General features: G+C 37.4%; 1 protein-coding gene and 1 long non-coding RNA gene across 3 annotated transcripts in view; one reads left to right on the forward strand and one right to left on the reverse strand.

The window, feature by feature from the left end:
* LOC134527159 (bumetanide-sensitive sodium-(potassium)-chloride cotransporter-like) overlaps positions 1-15,555 on the reverse strand; it is a 940,416-nt gene that overhangs the window by 530,017 nt on the left and 394,844 nt on the right. For both annotated transcript variants that reach the window (XM_063359554.1, XM_063359556.1), the window contains exon 9: positions 13,332-13,556. In XM_063359554.1, the coding sequence (XP_063215624.1) occupies positions 13,332-13,556 (225 nt within the window). The remainder of the gene's footprint in view (positions 1-13,331; positions 13,557-15,555) is intronic.
* LOC134527161 (uncharacterized) overlaps positions 1-15,555 on the forward strand; it is a 264,791-nt gene that overhangs the window by 94,105 nt on the left and 155,131 nt on the right. The gene's annotated exons all lie outside the window — the stretch shown is intronic.

Consider the following 15,555-nt stretch of genomic DNA (forward strand, 5'->3'; position numbering starts at 1 on the left):
TCTTCCTCGAAAGGACTCCAATGCCCTTCTTGGTGGGTATGCAAATACTCTTCCTCGTTGGTACGCCAATACCCTTCCTCGTGGGTACGCCACTGCACTTTCTCGTGGGTACGCCACTGCCCTTACTCGTGGGTATGCCAATGTTCTTACTCGTGGATACGCTAATGTTTTAAATGTGGGAATGCCAATTCCCTTCCACGTGGGTACGCCACAATCCATCCTCGTGTGTACGCCACGACCCTTTCTCGTGGATACGCCACTGCCCTTTCTCGTGGGTACTCCACTGCTCTTACTCGTGGGTACGCCACTGCCCTTACTCGTGGGTTCGCCACTGTCCCTTCTCGTGGGTACGCCACTGCCCTTTCTCGTGGGTACGCCACTGCTGTTACTCGTGGGTACGAAACTGTCCTTTCTCGTGGTTACGTCACTACTCTCCTTCGTGGGTATGCCACTTCTTTCGTTGTGGGTACACCACATTCCTTTCTCGTGGGTACGCCACTGCTGTTACTCGTGGGTACGCAACTGTCCTTCCTCGTGGTTACGTCACTACTCTCCTTCGTGGGTATGCCACTTCTTTCGTTGTGGGTACGCCACATTCCTTTCTCGTGTGTATGCTACTGCCCCTCCTTCAGGGTATGCAACTACTCTTCCTCATTGGTACGCCACTGCCCTTTCTTGTTGGTACGCCACTGCCCTTTCTTCTGTGTAAGCCACTGTCCTTTCTCGTAGGTACGCTACTGCCTTTTCTCGTGTTTACGCCACTGCCCTTCCTCGTGGGTACGCCACTGCCCTTCTTGGTAGTTATACAAATACTCTTCCTCTGGTACGCCACTACCCTTCCTCGTGGGTACGCCACTAACTTTTCTAGTGGGTACGCCATTGCCCTTACTCGTGGGTACGCCACTTTGTTACTAGTGGGTACGCCACTGCCCTTACTCGTGGGTACGCCACTTTGTTACTAGTGGGTACGCCACTTTTTTACATGTGGGTATGCCAATACCCTTTCACAATGGTATGCCACTGTTCTTACTCGTGGGTTTGCCACTGTCTTTCCTCGTGGGTATGCCACTGCCCTTCCTCGTGTGTATGCCACCACTCTTTCTCGGTGGTAAGCCACTACTCTTCCACGGTGGTTCACCACTGCGTTGCCTCATGTGTACGTCACTGTCCTTACTTGTGGGTACGCCACTAGCCTTCCTCGTAGGTACGCCACTGCTTTTCTCGTGGTTATGCCACTGCCCTTCCTCGTGGGTACGCCGCTGCCCTACCTCGTGGGTACGCCACTGCCCTTCTTGGGATGTATGCAAATACTCTTCCTCGTTCGTACGGCACTACCCTTCCACGTGGGTACGCCACCGTCCTTTCTCGTTAGTACGCCATCCCCTTACTCTTGGGTAGGCCTCTGTTCTTACTTGTGGATACGCCACTGTTTTACATGTGGGTATGGCAATACCCATTTTCAATGGTATGCCACTGCCCTTCCTCGTGTGTATGCCACCACTCTTTCTCGGTGGTAAGCCACTACTCTTCTACGGTGGTTCTCTACTGCGTTGCTTCTTGTGTACGCCACTGTCCTTACTTGTGGGTACGCCACTAGCCTTCCTCGTAGGTTACGCCACTGCTTTTCTCGTGGTTATGCCACTGCCCTTACTCGTGGGTACTCCACTGCCCTTCCTCGTGGGTATGCCACTGTTATTACTCATGGGTACGCCACTGCCCTTACTCGTGGGTATGACACTCCCTTTCCTCGTGGATATGCCACTATCCTTACTCGTGGGTACGCCACTGCCCTTCCTCAATAGTAAGCCTCTGCCCTTCCTCGTGGGTTCGCCACTGCCTTCCTCGTGGGTTCGCCACTGTGATTACTATTTGGCACGCCACTCCCCTTCCTCGTGGGTATGCCACTGTCCTTACTCGTGGGTACGCCACTGCCCTAACTTGTGGATATCCACTGCCCTTCCTCGTGGGTATGCCACTGTCCTTTCTTGAGGGTACGCTATTGCATGCTTAATGATTTTTACGCTCCGAATAAAAAATAATAAATACTAACTTTGATACCACGTGCATATAGTTAACAGAATTAAAATAATTAAAAAAACTGGAGGTATATTATAAATAAGTTAGGTAAATTTAATATAATAAATTAATTAATTTTTTTATAATACAGAGTTATAAAGATTAAATTCAATCAGTGTACCAATTTAATTATTCATTTAGATAAATAATCGATATAAATTTCAATTATTAATGAAACCTACAAACACACTGAAATGAAACACAAATGTATTAATTTTTAATTTGTTATGCAAATAAATAATTATTTTATGAAATTACTTCAATCATGCATAATTTGTACGTAGCATGTTTTCTTTCTGTCAATTATTTTAACATGCTGCGTGCGCATCAAAAAAATTCACTCTCATAAATTTTCTATAATTTGCCCAAAAAAGTGTAACTTCAAAAAAAATTGGTTGTCTGTAAAGTCGGTTTACGTACGAAGGTTTAACGTGAGAACGTCATAACAAAACATTGATGAAATGATTGCATACTTTTATGAATAAAATTGAATAATTTTTTTTATATTAAATAATAAATACTTAAAATTATACTAGTAATCAGATTTTTAAAATGCAAGAATAATTAACCTGAAGCGTCAGGATCGCCGCTTCGTTCGAAATCCGCGCGTCAGCGCGGGCGTTGGCACGTCGTCCCCTCCTTCCTTCCCCCTCCTAGCGTGTGCTTGCTTGCTCCTATTCGGACTTGTTTGTCTTGTCTCGTCTAGCTAGTCTGGTTTCGTCTTAGTTTCTTTCGAGAGCTATAGTAGCTTTGTATATCCAGCATGTAGTCAGTTAGGCTTAGATTTGTACGACGTGCGCGAGCGACCTCGGGGGAAAGAAAATGTAAGTTTGGAGTGAGGCGGTGGCCCTTGCCATAATGTAAGCTTTTGTAAATTTTTGTCTGTTTTGTTTAAATTCCCTTTCGATCGCCACCTATAAAATTATGTTTGGATTTAAATCAATAGTTTAACTTCACTTTATTTGTAACTGTTCTTCCCTGAGACGTCGACGTACGTAAAACGTAACATAATTGATCTGTTTTTAAAAATGTAACTTACGCATGTAACGCGCTTTATGTAGTAGGTTTTCCCTACATAACAACTTTGTTGTAATTTTGCTCTTTTCAATGCGTCTACCTAGTGACCTTTTGATGGTCCGTAATGGAACCGCACAATGTTTCGCCGACGTAACTAATAAATTGTAATTTGTTCTCTATTTTTGTGGCCTTGATAATGGCTCGTTCACTTGACATTTTGTTGTGTAATTGATTCTAGATATTTTGTAGACCACATTGGTTGTTTTTGTTTTAATTAGTTTTTTGGCCTAATTAAATAACGATACTGATTAAAGTTGCTTTGCAATCAATTACCATTCCTCAATCCTTGCCATGCTATGGCCTCCCACCCCGTCCCTATGCTTATAGGCATTTCAAACCTTTATTGCAGAAATTCTTGTTGTAATGACCAATGAAAACCACATTTTTTCACTTCACTTTATAAACAGTCGAGGAAACAGTTCATGTGTAGATGACTTGTAATTAATTTTAAAAACTGGCGTTTAGCTATAAAGTTTAAATATAATTATGAACAAGTTCTCATATAAATAAACTGTAATCAAATATATATAATAAATTATATGAATCACCATAATTTTTTAGTCAATTGTAACATAACCTATTATTACTGCACTCGTCTACAGATGCTACTTTTTTTTTAATAATATAATAAATTTTTGAAATTATACTAGTAATCAGATTTTAAAATTTTTTTGACTGTGCTGTCACTATTTCGTGTAGGTCACGGCTAACAGCTGATCGTGTACAACCCGGAAGACGAGAAACTTTTTATTCGCGTGTGCGAACATTAATTCCGGCCCCCAGTAGGACACTTGAACTTTCGTTATTTATTTTTTTATATATATATATATTTGTGCTTTTTGTCTTATGTATTCATATGGCATCAGTAGGTTTACTTTTTGTATTTAGCGCTAACTTATAATACATAATGATTTTCATTTTTCTTTATATCTCCGCCAATATAAAAGTTCTATTACAAGCCAGTAACTTCTATTCCAATTCACTTGCAATTTTATATGAATCTTAGAAATGAATTTAGATTTATTAAAACTCTACTTAGTATTACCCTGCTTTTTCATTATTTCTTGCCAAAGACTAGCCTTAAATTTGTGTAAATATAGTCCTATTTTTTGCTTCACCACTTGGGTAGATTTGCTAGAGCTTATTACGTATTTGAGGTTTCCCTTTTTTTATATTTATAGTTACACAGAGTGAGTCGGGAACGGGACCCCCCTTCCTATTTGGTCGGAAGGCGGGTTTTAACCTGCGCCACTCTGCTAGGCATAGGCTTTAGATTTTTTTATTTTTTCATTTTTGAACGTAATGGCAGTTACCTGGATTTACAAGTTACAAAAGGACCAATTGTTGATTAATTTGCAAAGCTGTGGGAATAGAAGCTAGTGCTGATGATGATATAGATTTATTACGTAGGAAATTGAGTACTCACATTAAAGGAGGAAAAAAATCAGGAGTTAGTTGAAAACCCAGTAGAGTCAGTAAACGGTAAAGTTACGTGTTTACCTACTATGATGCAGAGCAAATTACTTCTCAAAGACTTAGATAAGCTACCTCCTTTGCAATCAAGTGATCCTAAGCAATTAGTTAAATTTTGTTTGGGTGCTGAATCCATTAAAAATAACCAAATTTTTGAAAGTGAACAGGAATTTCTGTTGTGCGTTTCTAGTAGATTTAGCGGGATTGCTAGAGACGTGTTTGCCTCTGGCATTAAAGAGTTTGCTAGTTGGGACACTGTAAAAAATAATTTGTGGGAGCATCTCTGTCCCAAAAGGGTCAAAGAAAATTTGATACCCAATTAGTTTTCCGTTTCCAACGAGAGAATGAAAGTACTGTGGAGTTTGTACAGGATATAGTGAATAATGTAAGAGTTTTTGATGTTAAGTTAGATGATGATAATTTTCTTTCGTTGATTTTGGAGAACATTACGCCTGCAGTTAGACATGAATGTGCATTCGTAGGCAGGCCAAATAATTTGGGGGATTTGAACCAATGGGCTATAAAGGTCGATAATATTTTTTATGCTAAGCAGGAATATGATAAAATTAAGGGTTTTGTACAATGCAAGCCCGATTTGTATAAAAACATTACAGGAAGAAAAGTTTATAACAATTGTTTTAATTGTAGTAAGAAAGGGCATTTCGAAGCCTTTTGTTTTAAAAAGAAAGGGGATGAACGAAGCCGTGTGTGTGGGTATTGCAATAAAAGGGGACACCTGAGTAAAAGGTGTAGGTTAAAAAAAGACATTAGAAAGTATCGTTTTAATAACAAGCACGCTTTGGCAGTGGCGAGAGTGGCCCAAGGCCTTTGTGTTAAAGTTCTGTTGTATGGTGAGGAAATAGAAGGACTAATAGATACTGAGGCTAGTTGTAGTTTTGCACAGCAAGGGTTTTTGGCCAATTTAGTACGCACTAACAAACATTTAAAATACAAAACAGAATGTAGTGACGAACTGATAGTACAGTTGGCTAATGGCGCTGAGCATAAGGTTAAAGTGAGAATAACACTTCATTTTAAATTGGAGCATTTGTCTTGGACACGTAAATTTTGGGTAATTCCTGACTTAGAGCACAAAATGATTTTGGGTATGGATTTTTTAGTGGAAAGACAAGCCATTGTTGATTGTAGGAGAAAAGTACTTAAATTTGGGTTTAATGAGACAATTAGGATAGCATTATGGGAAAATGGACGAAGAGGGAAGGTGGTCTGTGGAGGTATGGAAGGTTTGAAAGAAAGGTTAAATGGGGAGCAGGTTCTACAAATACAAAGACTAAGTGAGGAATATAATGATGCGATCAACAAAATTGGTAAGTGCACCTTAATGCCATATAAAATTGTCATGATGCATGAAACCCCCATCAAGTGTGCCCCGTACCAATGTGCGCTCCCTAAAATGCAAGCCTTTCATGAAATTATAGGTGATTTGCTTAATAATGGCATTATTACCCCTTCTAAATCTAATTTTCCTTCACCGGCCTTTTAAGTTGATAAAAAGTAAAAGGGGAAATATAGGCTAGTTTTGGATTATCGTTTGCTTAATGAGAGAGTAAAATTAGACCCTTCTCCCATGCCAAAGGTAGAAATCATATTGCAATATTTGGGTAAAGCAAAATTCTTTACGGTACTTGATTTAAATTCTGCCTTCCATCAATGTGTTCTGGACAAAGATAGCCAGAAATATACTGGTTTTGTTACACCATGGGGGCATTTTGAATGGCGAAGAGTTTCGTTTGGTGTAAATTTTGGGGCCCAATGCTTATCCCGTATATTAGGTAATATTTTACAGGAGTTCCAATATGATTTTGATATCAGTTTCCTAGATGATATTTGCATTTTTTTGGACTCCTTTGACAAACATCTAGAGCACATTAGAAAAGTGCTTCAAAAATTAAGGGAAGCTGGTTTTACTGTAAACCCAGAAAAAATTTGTTGGGGCCAAAAATAAATAAAATTTTTGGGGTATGTTGTGAAAGAAGGTGAATTAATCATGGATAGGGATAAAATAGCCCCTATAGTAAATTTCCCACCGCCTCGCAATGTAAAGGGAGTAATGCGATTTTTGGGGATGCTGGATTATTTTTCTCGCTTCGTACCTAATTATGAAAATCTATGCACGCCGTTAAATAATTTAATGAAGAAAGACGTAGAATTTAGGTGGGAAAAAAAAGAGGATCTAGCTTTAAGAGATTAAAAAAAAGCCATTACCCACCCCCCCTGTATTGGTATTGCCTGATTTTGAACAGAAATTAGTTGTCCAAGTTGACGCCTCTGGAGTAGGGTTAGGAGCGGTGTTACTGCAAGAGCGTGATGGAGGTTTGAAGCCTGTAATGTATACCAGTAAATCCTTAAACCGCCATGAATTAAAGTATAGTGTATACGAGAAAGAAGCCCTCGCCTGCATTTTTGCTTTGGAGCGGTTTGAAAGTTTTTTGGAGCATGATCGTTTTGAATTAAGGACAGATAACCAGGCTTTGACGTGGCTTTTCTCCCAGCCGCGTCAATTGGGCAAAATAGGGCGATGGATAATGCGTCTGACTCGTTTTCGTTTCGACTTAAAACATATAAAGGGAAATGACAATGTGGTAGCGGATGCTTTATCGCGTATGTTCGACGAACAGGAATTTCAACAGGAAAAGGAACAGGAGTATGGGGAAAAGGTTGAATGTAATGTTTTAAGGGAATTTCCCAAGGTTTTATAAATCTGCAGGAATTACAAGCTGAGGATCAGGAAGTGAAAGATTTGATATATCATTTAAGGGAAAAAGGGACAAAAAAACCTGGATGTGAGAGACGGTGTTTTATGCTGGGTTAAAAATGAGGAGAAGAAAGTGTTTGTACCCCGGGGAGTGAGAAAAATGATAATAAGGTATTAAGTATCATGATTCTAATGTTGGAGCCCATGGAGTGATAGAAAAGACAGTGGAGAAAATTTCAAAGGAATTTTTTTGGCCTAACATGAAAAAGTATATAATAGATTATTTTCAAAGCTGTGAGGGCTGTCAATTAACTAAACAAGCTAGGAACAGTAATGTAGGGTGGTATTCTGTCGAGGCTATAACTAGACCATGGGAGAGAGTATATTTGGATATTTTTGGGGCTTTACCAAGGTCCCTAACGGGTAACAGTTGTTTGCTCGTCTTGGTCGATGGTTTTTCAAAATTTTGTATGAAAAGTGAAAATATTATAAAAACTTTGGAAAGTAAGGTATGGAGCTTGTTTGGTAGTCCAGAACAGATTGTGTCGGACAATGCTACTTATTTACTAGTAAAATGTTTGAAGTCATGTGTATCGATTGGGGTATCAAACATATCATCACCAGCCCTTATTACCCGAATCCTAATTTAGTGGAAAGAATGAATACAAATATCAAGGTCGCTCTTACTATTTTTCATCAGCGAAATCAGTGTAAGTGGGACAGCAGCATCCATATTTTGAATTTAGCATTTAACATGACTGTGCATAGCGGTACTAAATTTACTCCGTCAGAAATATTTTTGGGGAGAAATGTACCAAATCCCTTACTTAACTGCTGGGGTTTGCATCAGAAATGTTTGAGTACTCATTGTCCTCGTCTACTGGAAAAAATGTGGGGCGAAGCAGCTGATAGTTTGCAAAAAGCTAGAAATAAAATGAATAAATATTATAACAAAGGACGAGTGGAAAATGAATTTAAGGTAGGAGATGAAGTTTTCAGCAAGCAATTTGTGCTAATTGATAAAGCTATGTACAAAACCGTAAAACTAGAATATGCTTATGATGGACCTTTCAGGGGGTTAAAGATTTTGGGACCTGTAGCCGCTTTGTTGCAAGACGTCGAAAAGCCAAAAAAAGGTAAAAAAAAAAAAAAAAAAAAGGCCCATTTGAGTTATTTGAAAAAAATTTCGGGACCTGAACGTTTACATTATTTATAGGTATGTCTTGCGGGATCGAAGTGTCTAAGTAAATTTGTCGATCCGGAACTGTTGGACTACAACCTTTTTGAACATTTTGTTTTTGGACTGATCTACTAAAATTTGGATTTTTTTTTTGTCTTAGCTTTTAAGATTTACCTGCTGTTATGTACATATTTGTAGTGCTATCTAGTCATAACTTTGATGTGTTTTGTGATGTTAGAGATTTCAACTCTTTTATCTTTTATTAATTTTACCTTTTTTCTATTTGTAATGTTTTTTCTAGGTCTCTTGTGAGCTAAGCAAAACTTAATTTTAGTTACTAAATTTTGTTAACGTAATGTTTTTCTCACCTATCACTTTGGTGATTATCTTTAGCTATTTTTTATCTATCAAAGCTTTGTTTGTTAGGGTGGTTGTGGCCACCAGGCCACATTTATATTATTTTATTTTGGCTTAATTGATTTTACGGATTTATTTCCATTTTAAATTACCCTTTTATTTTGTAAAAGTCAGTCGCTGTGTTTATTTAATTATTTATTTATTTATTGTGATTATTTTTTTTATTGGTTATTCTTGTTTGGTTTCTTTCAAGTTTCGTAAATATTGTATATATCGGTTTTGTTTCTATGGCCGGCTACTGGGAGCGGTAACTTCGCTTTGCGGCTGACGTCACCAGCGCCTGAGTCGGCGGAGGTGTGAACTGTGCCCCACGTGAGTGTTGGACTGCGAGTCGCCGCGCGTGGACGTGTTGAGGAGCTCCACCGCGAGACAAGCGAAACCGCTTCGACTCTGCACCGGGCAGTCCCTGCCGGTTTAGCAGACATGGGGCTGTGCATTGCACGGGTGCAAAATGAGCTGCCACGCCATCAAGAACTACTATAAGGTAAAGAGGCGACTCGTAGTTACTTTCCGGATTTTGGACAAGAAAATAATTTTCGTAAGAAACATATATTTGGAATGAGCTCTCATCTATGAAGCACGATTACAGTTCGCTTGTGCTGATTAGACTTACTTGTTAAATATGCTGAAAATATAACGAGTCTACACTCCCAAATATGGTGTTGAGTAATTTTGAGTGCAGCCGCAAGTTTGTATGACTTTACGTCAAGATTATTTGTAATGTAAACTTTGAATTTTTGAGTGACGTCCCCCCGGAGTATTGTGTGGCAACACCCGGCGCTTTTGACTGTGCTGTCAATTGTTCGTGTAGGTCACATCTAACAGCTGATCGTTTACAACCCGGAAGACGAGAAACTGTTTATCCGCGTGTGAGAACATTTAAATCCGGCCCCCAGCAGGACACTTGAACTTTCGTAATATATATATATATATATATATATATATATATATATATATATATATATATATATATATATATATATGTGTGTGTGTGTGTGTGTACGTGTGTGTTTTTTTTTTTTTTTGGTAAATATGTACAGTCGCGGTAGATGCCAAAAAAAATGCTAAAAATCGGAAAATACTTTTGTTCTGTGCCCTTTCACTTCCTCTTTTCAAATCAACTGGCGGAGGTAACAAATTCCAACTACTTTAGGAGATATCGAATTTTTAAATTTCATCATATGTAGAGTCGCGGTAGATGCCAAAAAAAATGCTAAAAATCTGAAAATACTTTTATTCTGTGCTCTTTCACTTCCTCTTTTCAAATCAACCGGCGGAGGTAAGAAATTCCAAATACTTTAGGAGATATCGAATTTTTTAATTTTCATCACAATACCTGCGTAGTATGCAGCGATCACCATTGTTTCTTGTCATAGATAATAAAGTTTCTTGTTTACGAGTATCATGTTTCTTATTGGACAATTTTGTTACGTGACTGTTCCGTGATTGGCCAGTATTCAAATTAACCAATAGGTGATTATTTATTCCGTGATTGGTCAGTATTCAAATGAACCAATACGTGATTATTTATTCATTTATTGTTCAATACGATGTTTAATTAATCGGTCAACTTCTGCCGTGAACGACTACATCATTTCCTTATAGTGGCAAAGGAAATGTACCCGCCTCCAACTTAGGTGAGTTTTTAACGTTTCTAATTTTAAAGTATTATTTTTTTATTTGGATATTGTTGCGCAAGTAATAAGTAAAAAAAAAATTACGTGAGTTGTTAATGTTCATCATTTGTCCGGGTTTTGTTAGGTCAGGTCAGTTACATTATAAATAATTTAAAACTAAAGAACCATTAAATTAAATTCACATTATTTTTAATGTCCGCTTAGTTTGAAAGTATTTATAATGTAACTGACCTAACCTAATCGACCATTTTATTTATTACGCATTCACTAACACACGTCAAAATAAAAAATGGCGAGGTTCAAAGGGTTAAACGGGCGTTGTATTGCTAAATTTAAAAATTCGATATCTCATAAAGTATTTGAAATTTAGCTCCGCCGGTTGATTTGAAAAGAGGAAGTGAAAGAGCATAGAATAAAAGTATTTTCGGATTGTTAGCATTTTTTTCCTCATGAATACGCAGGTATTGTGATGAAAATTAAAAAATTCGATATCTCCGAAAGTAGTTGGAATTTCTTATCTCCGCCGGTTGATTTGAAAAGAGGAAGTGAAAGAGCACAGAATAAAAGTGTTTTCAGATTTTTAGCATTTTTTTTTGGCATCTATCGCGACTGTACATATTTACCTGTTTTTTGCCTTATGTATTCATATGGCATCAGTAGGTTTACTTTTTTTATTCAGCGCTAACTTATAATACATAATGATTATCATTTTTCTTTATATATCCGCAAATATAAATGTTCTATTACAAGCCAGTAACTGCTATTCCCGTTCACTTGCAATTTTATATGAAGCTTGGAAATGAATATAGATTTATTAAGACTTTGCTTAGTATTACCCTGCTTTTTCATTATTTCTTGCCAAAGACTAAACTTAAATTTGTGTGAATATAGTCCTATTTTTTGCTCGACCACATGGGTATATTTGTTAGAGCTTATTACGTATTTGAGGTTTCCTTTTTTTTTATTTATAGTTACCCAGAGTGAGTCGGGAACGGTACCCCCTCCCTATTTGGTCGGAAGGCGGGTTTTTCTATCTACGGTGACGGACGCAAACCGAATGAAACGCGATATGTATCCGCTTCGCGGGAACCAGGCACGGCGAGTGCAGTAATAATAGGTTATGTTACAATTGACTAAAGAATTTTGGTGATTCATATAATTTATGATAGATATTTGATTACATTTTATTTAAATGAAAACTTGTTGATAATTATATTTAAACTTTATAGCTAAACACCATTTTTTAAAATTAATTACAAGAAATCTAGACTTGAACTTTTTCGTCGACTGTTCATAAAGTGAAGTCAAAAGTTAATGTGGTTTTCATTGCTTAATACAACAACAATTTCGGCAATAAAGGTTAAATATTCTTGCATTTTAAAAATCTGATCACTAGTATAATTTCAAGTATTTATTATTTTATTAATAAAAAAAGTAGCATCTGACGGAGAGTGCAGTAATAATAGGTTATGTTAGATATTTGATTATAGTTTATTTATATGAAAACTTGTTCATAATTATATTTAAACTTTATAGCTAAACGCCAGTTTTTAAAATTAATTACAAGTCATCTACACGTGAACTGTTTCGTCGACTGTTTATAAAGTGAAGTGAAAAAATGTGGTTTTCATTGCTTATTACAACAAGAATTTCGGCAATAAAGTTTAATTATTCTTGCATTTTAAAAATCTGATTACTGGTATATTTTCAAGTATTTATTATTTTATTATTAAAATTAATATTATTCAATTTTATTCATAAAAGTATGCAACCATTTCATCAATGTTTTTTTATGACGTCACTTTAAACTATCGTCCGTTAACCGACTTTACAGACAACCAATTTTTTTTTATGCGTGCTGCCGGCGTTCATCGATTTATTAGATGTTGTAATGTCAAAAAACATTTAATAGAAATAGAATTTGATATTTAATTTCTTACATAATTTAAGTTACCTGTAAGGTACCTAAGGCATTCGTAGAAAAATGATGAATATGACGAACACTTTAATTTAACATACACGAAATGTTTATTAAAAATTCAGTTTATTTTATATAGTTTATACATTTATATAAAATGATAAAACAAATTTAAAAAAAATTGTTTTTTAATGAAAAACCTCTTGAAAAATAAAATTGTGCATTAATTGTTTCAGATGATTCAATAATCTTCCTTGGTATTGATTTATTCAATATACACTTTCACTTGACTTGTAATACTTGATCGTTAAATAGTCACATACAGTTGGTCGCGTGAAGATATATTGAACAATAAAATATGTATTTCTTACTTTATTGAATATAAATGTGAAAACAAAAAAAATAAAAAAAACATTCATCAACCTTATGACATTATTCATTCAAACACAGACCGACATAAGGGAATATAATGGTCAAACAAATAATCATCCATACACGGAATTATACAAATCAATTAACAAATAGAATCATAAATTTAAGATATTTATCTCACCAATGATGTACAGAATTTAGTCAAAAATGTAGCCAAATATTATTTTTACGCCACGGACTCGGCAGCAATGCTAGGAGGAACAGGTTAGCAAAGAGCAATGAAAATGTTTCACTGTAAACGCATACAAACATAATTGCGCTACGGACTCGGTCGCAATGCTAGGATGCACAGGTTAGCAAAGATCCTACAGCGTTACGCGATCATTAAGTTAGTGATGAAGGATGGTAAACCTAAAATGAATGCAGAATTCTGCATAATTCAGAATCTACAAGAGAACCAGTTACCTGGTTGTCGTTTTGGAGTCCGTATCGGCAGGACCTCGTGGTGCAGTTGCTGAAGGAGCTGTATAGATAGTCCGTGCCCTCTGACCGGACCTGCAGGTACTCGGTCACGTTGCCGCTGGCGTCTCTCAGCATGCACGAGCCCATCATGAAGGCGTACCCCACGTACGACACGAACGTCACCAGGATCGCCAGCAGAGTGCCTATCGGTATGGCACTGCTAGGATCCTGTAACAAATAAACGCATGTTATACAGTACAATGTTTATACATAACAAAGTTGAAAGAAGTGATTTTATAAGATACGAAACCCAGAAATGTCGATCTATATAATTAATTAAATTCATAAATTTAGAAGACTGTGAAAAAAGCTTTGATAGTATCAGTTTCCCAAACAGTGGCAGTTATTGCATTAGAGCACACTCGCACGTGAACCCCTCGCCTCATTTAAATAGGCGCCTACTGTAATACTTAAATATCATACAAATCGAATAATAAATAAATGCAACCCATTTGGTCTTATAACCATTAGCAATATTTTCCGAAACCGTCGCTATAGAGTAAGCACAGCTTGCTGGGATCGCACGTGCGATGGTGGCTAGGCGAGCGACGCGACGGCGCGCCGCTTGGCTCGGAGCTTTCAGTGGGGGGGGGGGGGGGGAAACTCACCATAAGCCAGCCTAGGAGCACAGTCCAGTCGTGCGCGGCGCGACATTTCTTGTCCTGTTTCTCCCATTTTAGCTCGATCTTCGAGAATGATGACGGCGCTGTTTGTCACGTGTTATTGTTCTACTTTAGTGCGTTTAGTGCGTCGTTTAAAAAGTTTGTTTTAACTACTAAGTTAAGTTACTCATTATGGCCTTGAGTAAGTTAACAGTCTCGGACATAAAAACACTGGTGTTCTCTAATTTGTCATTGGAAAGGAAAATCGAAATAAAACAAGCAGTCAGGCCAATGCCTAAACTTACTATAGTGCAAGTGACTAAGTCAAAACATAGGGAGTTCAGGAGAGAATTGAAGCCGGACATTTATGAGAAAAACTCGTGGATCTGTGGATGCGAAGAAACCAACCGACTCTATTGTTTTTCCTGCCTGCTCTTCGCGAAACGAAGTGATAAATCTAGTTGGGTAAGTTTTGGCGTCTCAGATTTGTCTCACTTAAGTCAAAAAATAAAGAAGCATAAGAGTGCAGAAACACATTTGTATTCCGTCCTGGAGTTTCATCTTTTGGGGAAATTAGACATTCGCCAACAACTTGATTGTGCCTACCGTTTGAACATTAAACAACATAACGAGCAAGTTACAAAAAATCTTTATGTCTTGTCTAAAATTATAGATTGTATAAACTTTTGCGGGGCGTTTGAACTCGCACTGCGAGGTCACGACGAGACACAAGAATCTGCTAATCCTCAATTTTTAGAGGGTTAGTTAATTTTTCAGCAGAGTTAGACAAATCTTTGAAAGACCACCTTGCAAATGCCACTGTTTTCAAAGGGACTTGTAAAGAAATCCAAAACGATTTGCTAGATTGTATGCTTAAAGTCTGCCAAGAATACACCAAAAAAGAAATTTCATGTGCAAGTTTTGTTTCAGTGATTGCAGACGAAACGACAGACATATCATCTTTATTCCAATTGGTTATTGCTTTTCGCTATGTGTTACCTAACGGGAAAGCAGTATAACGATTCTGGAAGTTTGTAAATCCTCCAGGACATGATGCTGCGTCAATCGCAGAATGTATTCGCATTGTTTTGGAAAGTATTGTTGACAAACCCGAGAAATTGGTATCTCAGAGTTATGATGGGGCTAGTGTAATGAGTGGGCATCACAATGGTGTTCAGGCCATTATTCAACAAAATTATATATATATGCAAATTACGTGCATTGTTATGCGCATCAGTTGAATTTAATTGTGGCACAATCTACAAGCCAAAACCAACAAATCCGTGTATTCTTTTCCAATTTGAGTGATATGACTAACTTCTTTTGCCACTTACCACAGAGAATTTCTGTTCTTGATGGCGTTGTTGGCAGGAGAATTTCTCGTGCTTCTTCTACAAGATGGAATTTTAAGAGTCTTACTGTTAACACGGTGTATACGAGTACAGAAAACAACTGATTGAATGCATGAACGAAATTGAGTCATCATGCAAGCAGTCAACAACAATCAACCAGTCGGGAGCTATTAGGCGCATGTTGAATGATCCAGTGTTTGTATTTTGGCTGAC

Source organism: Bacillus rossius, chromosome 1 (assembly GCF_032445375.1).
Source record: "Bacillus rossius redtenbacheri isolate Brsri chromosome 1, Brsri_v3, whole genome shotgun sequence".
In the NCBI taxonomy this organism is placed as follows: Eukaryota; Metazoa; Arthropoda; class Insecta; order Phasmatodea; family Bacillidae; genus Bacillus; species Bacillus rossius.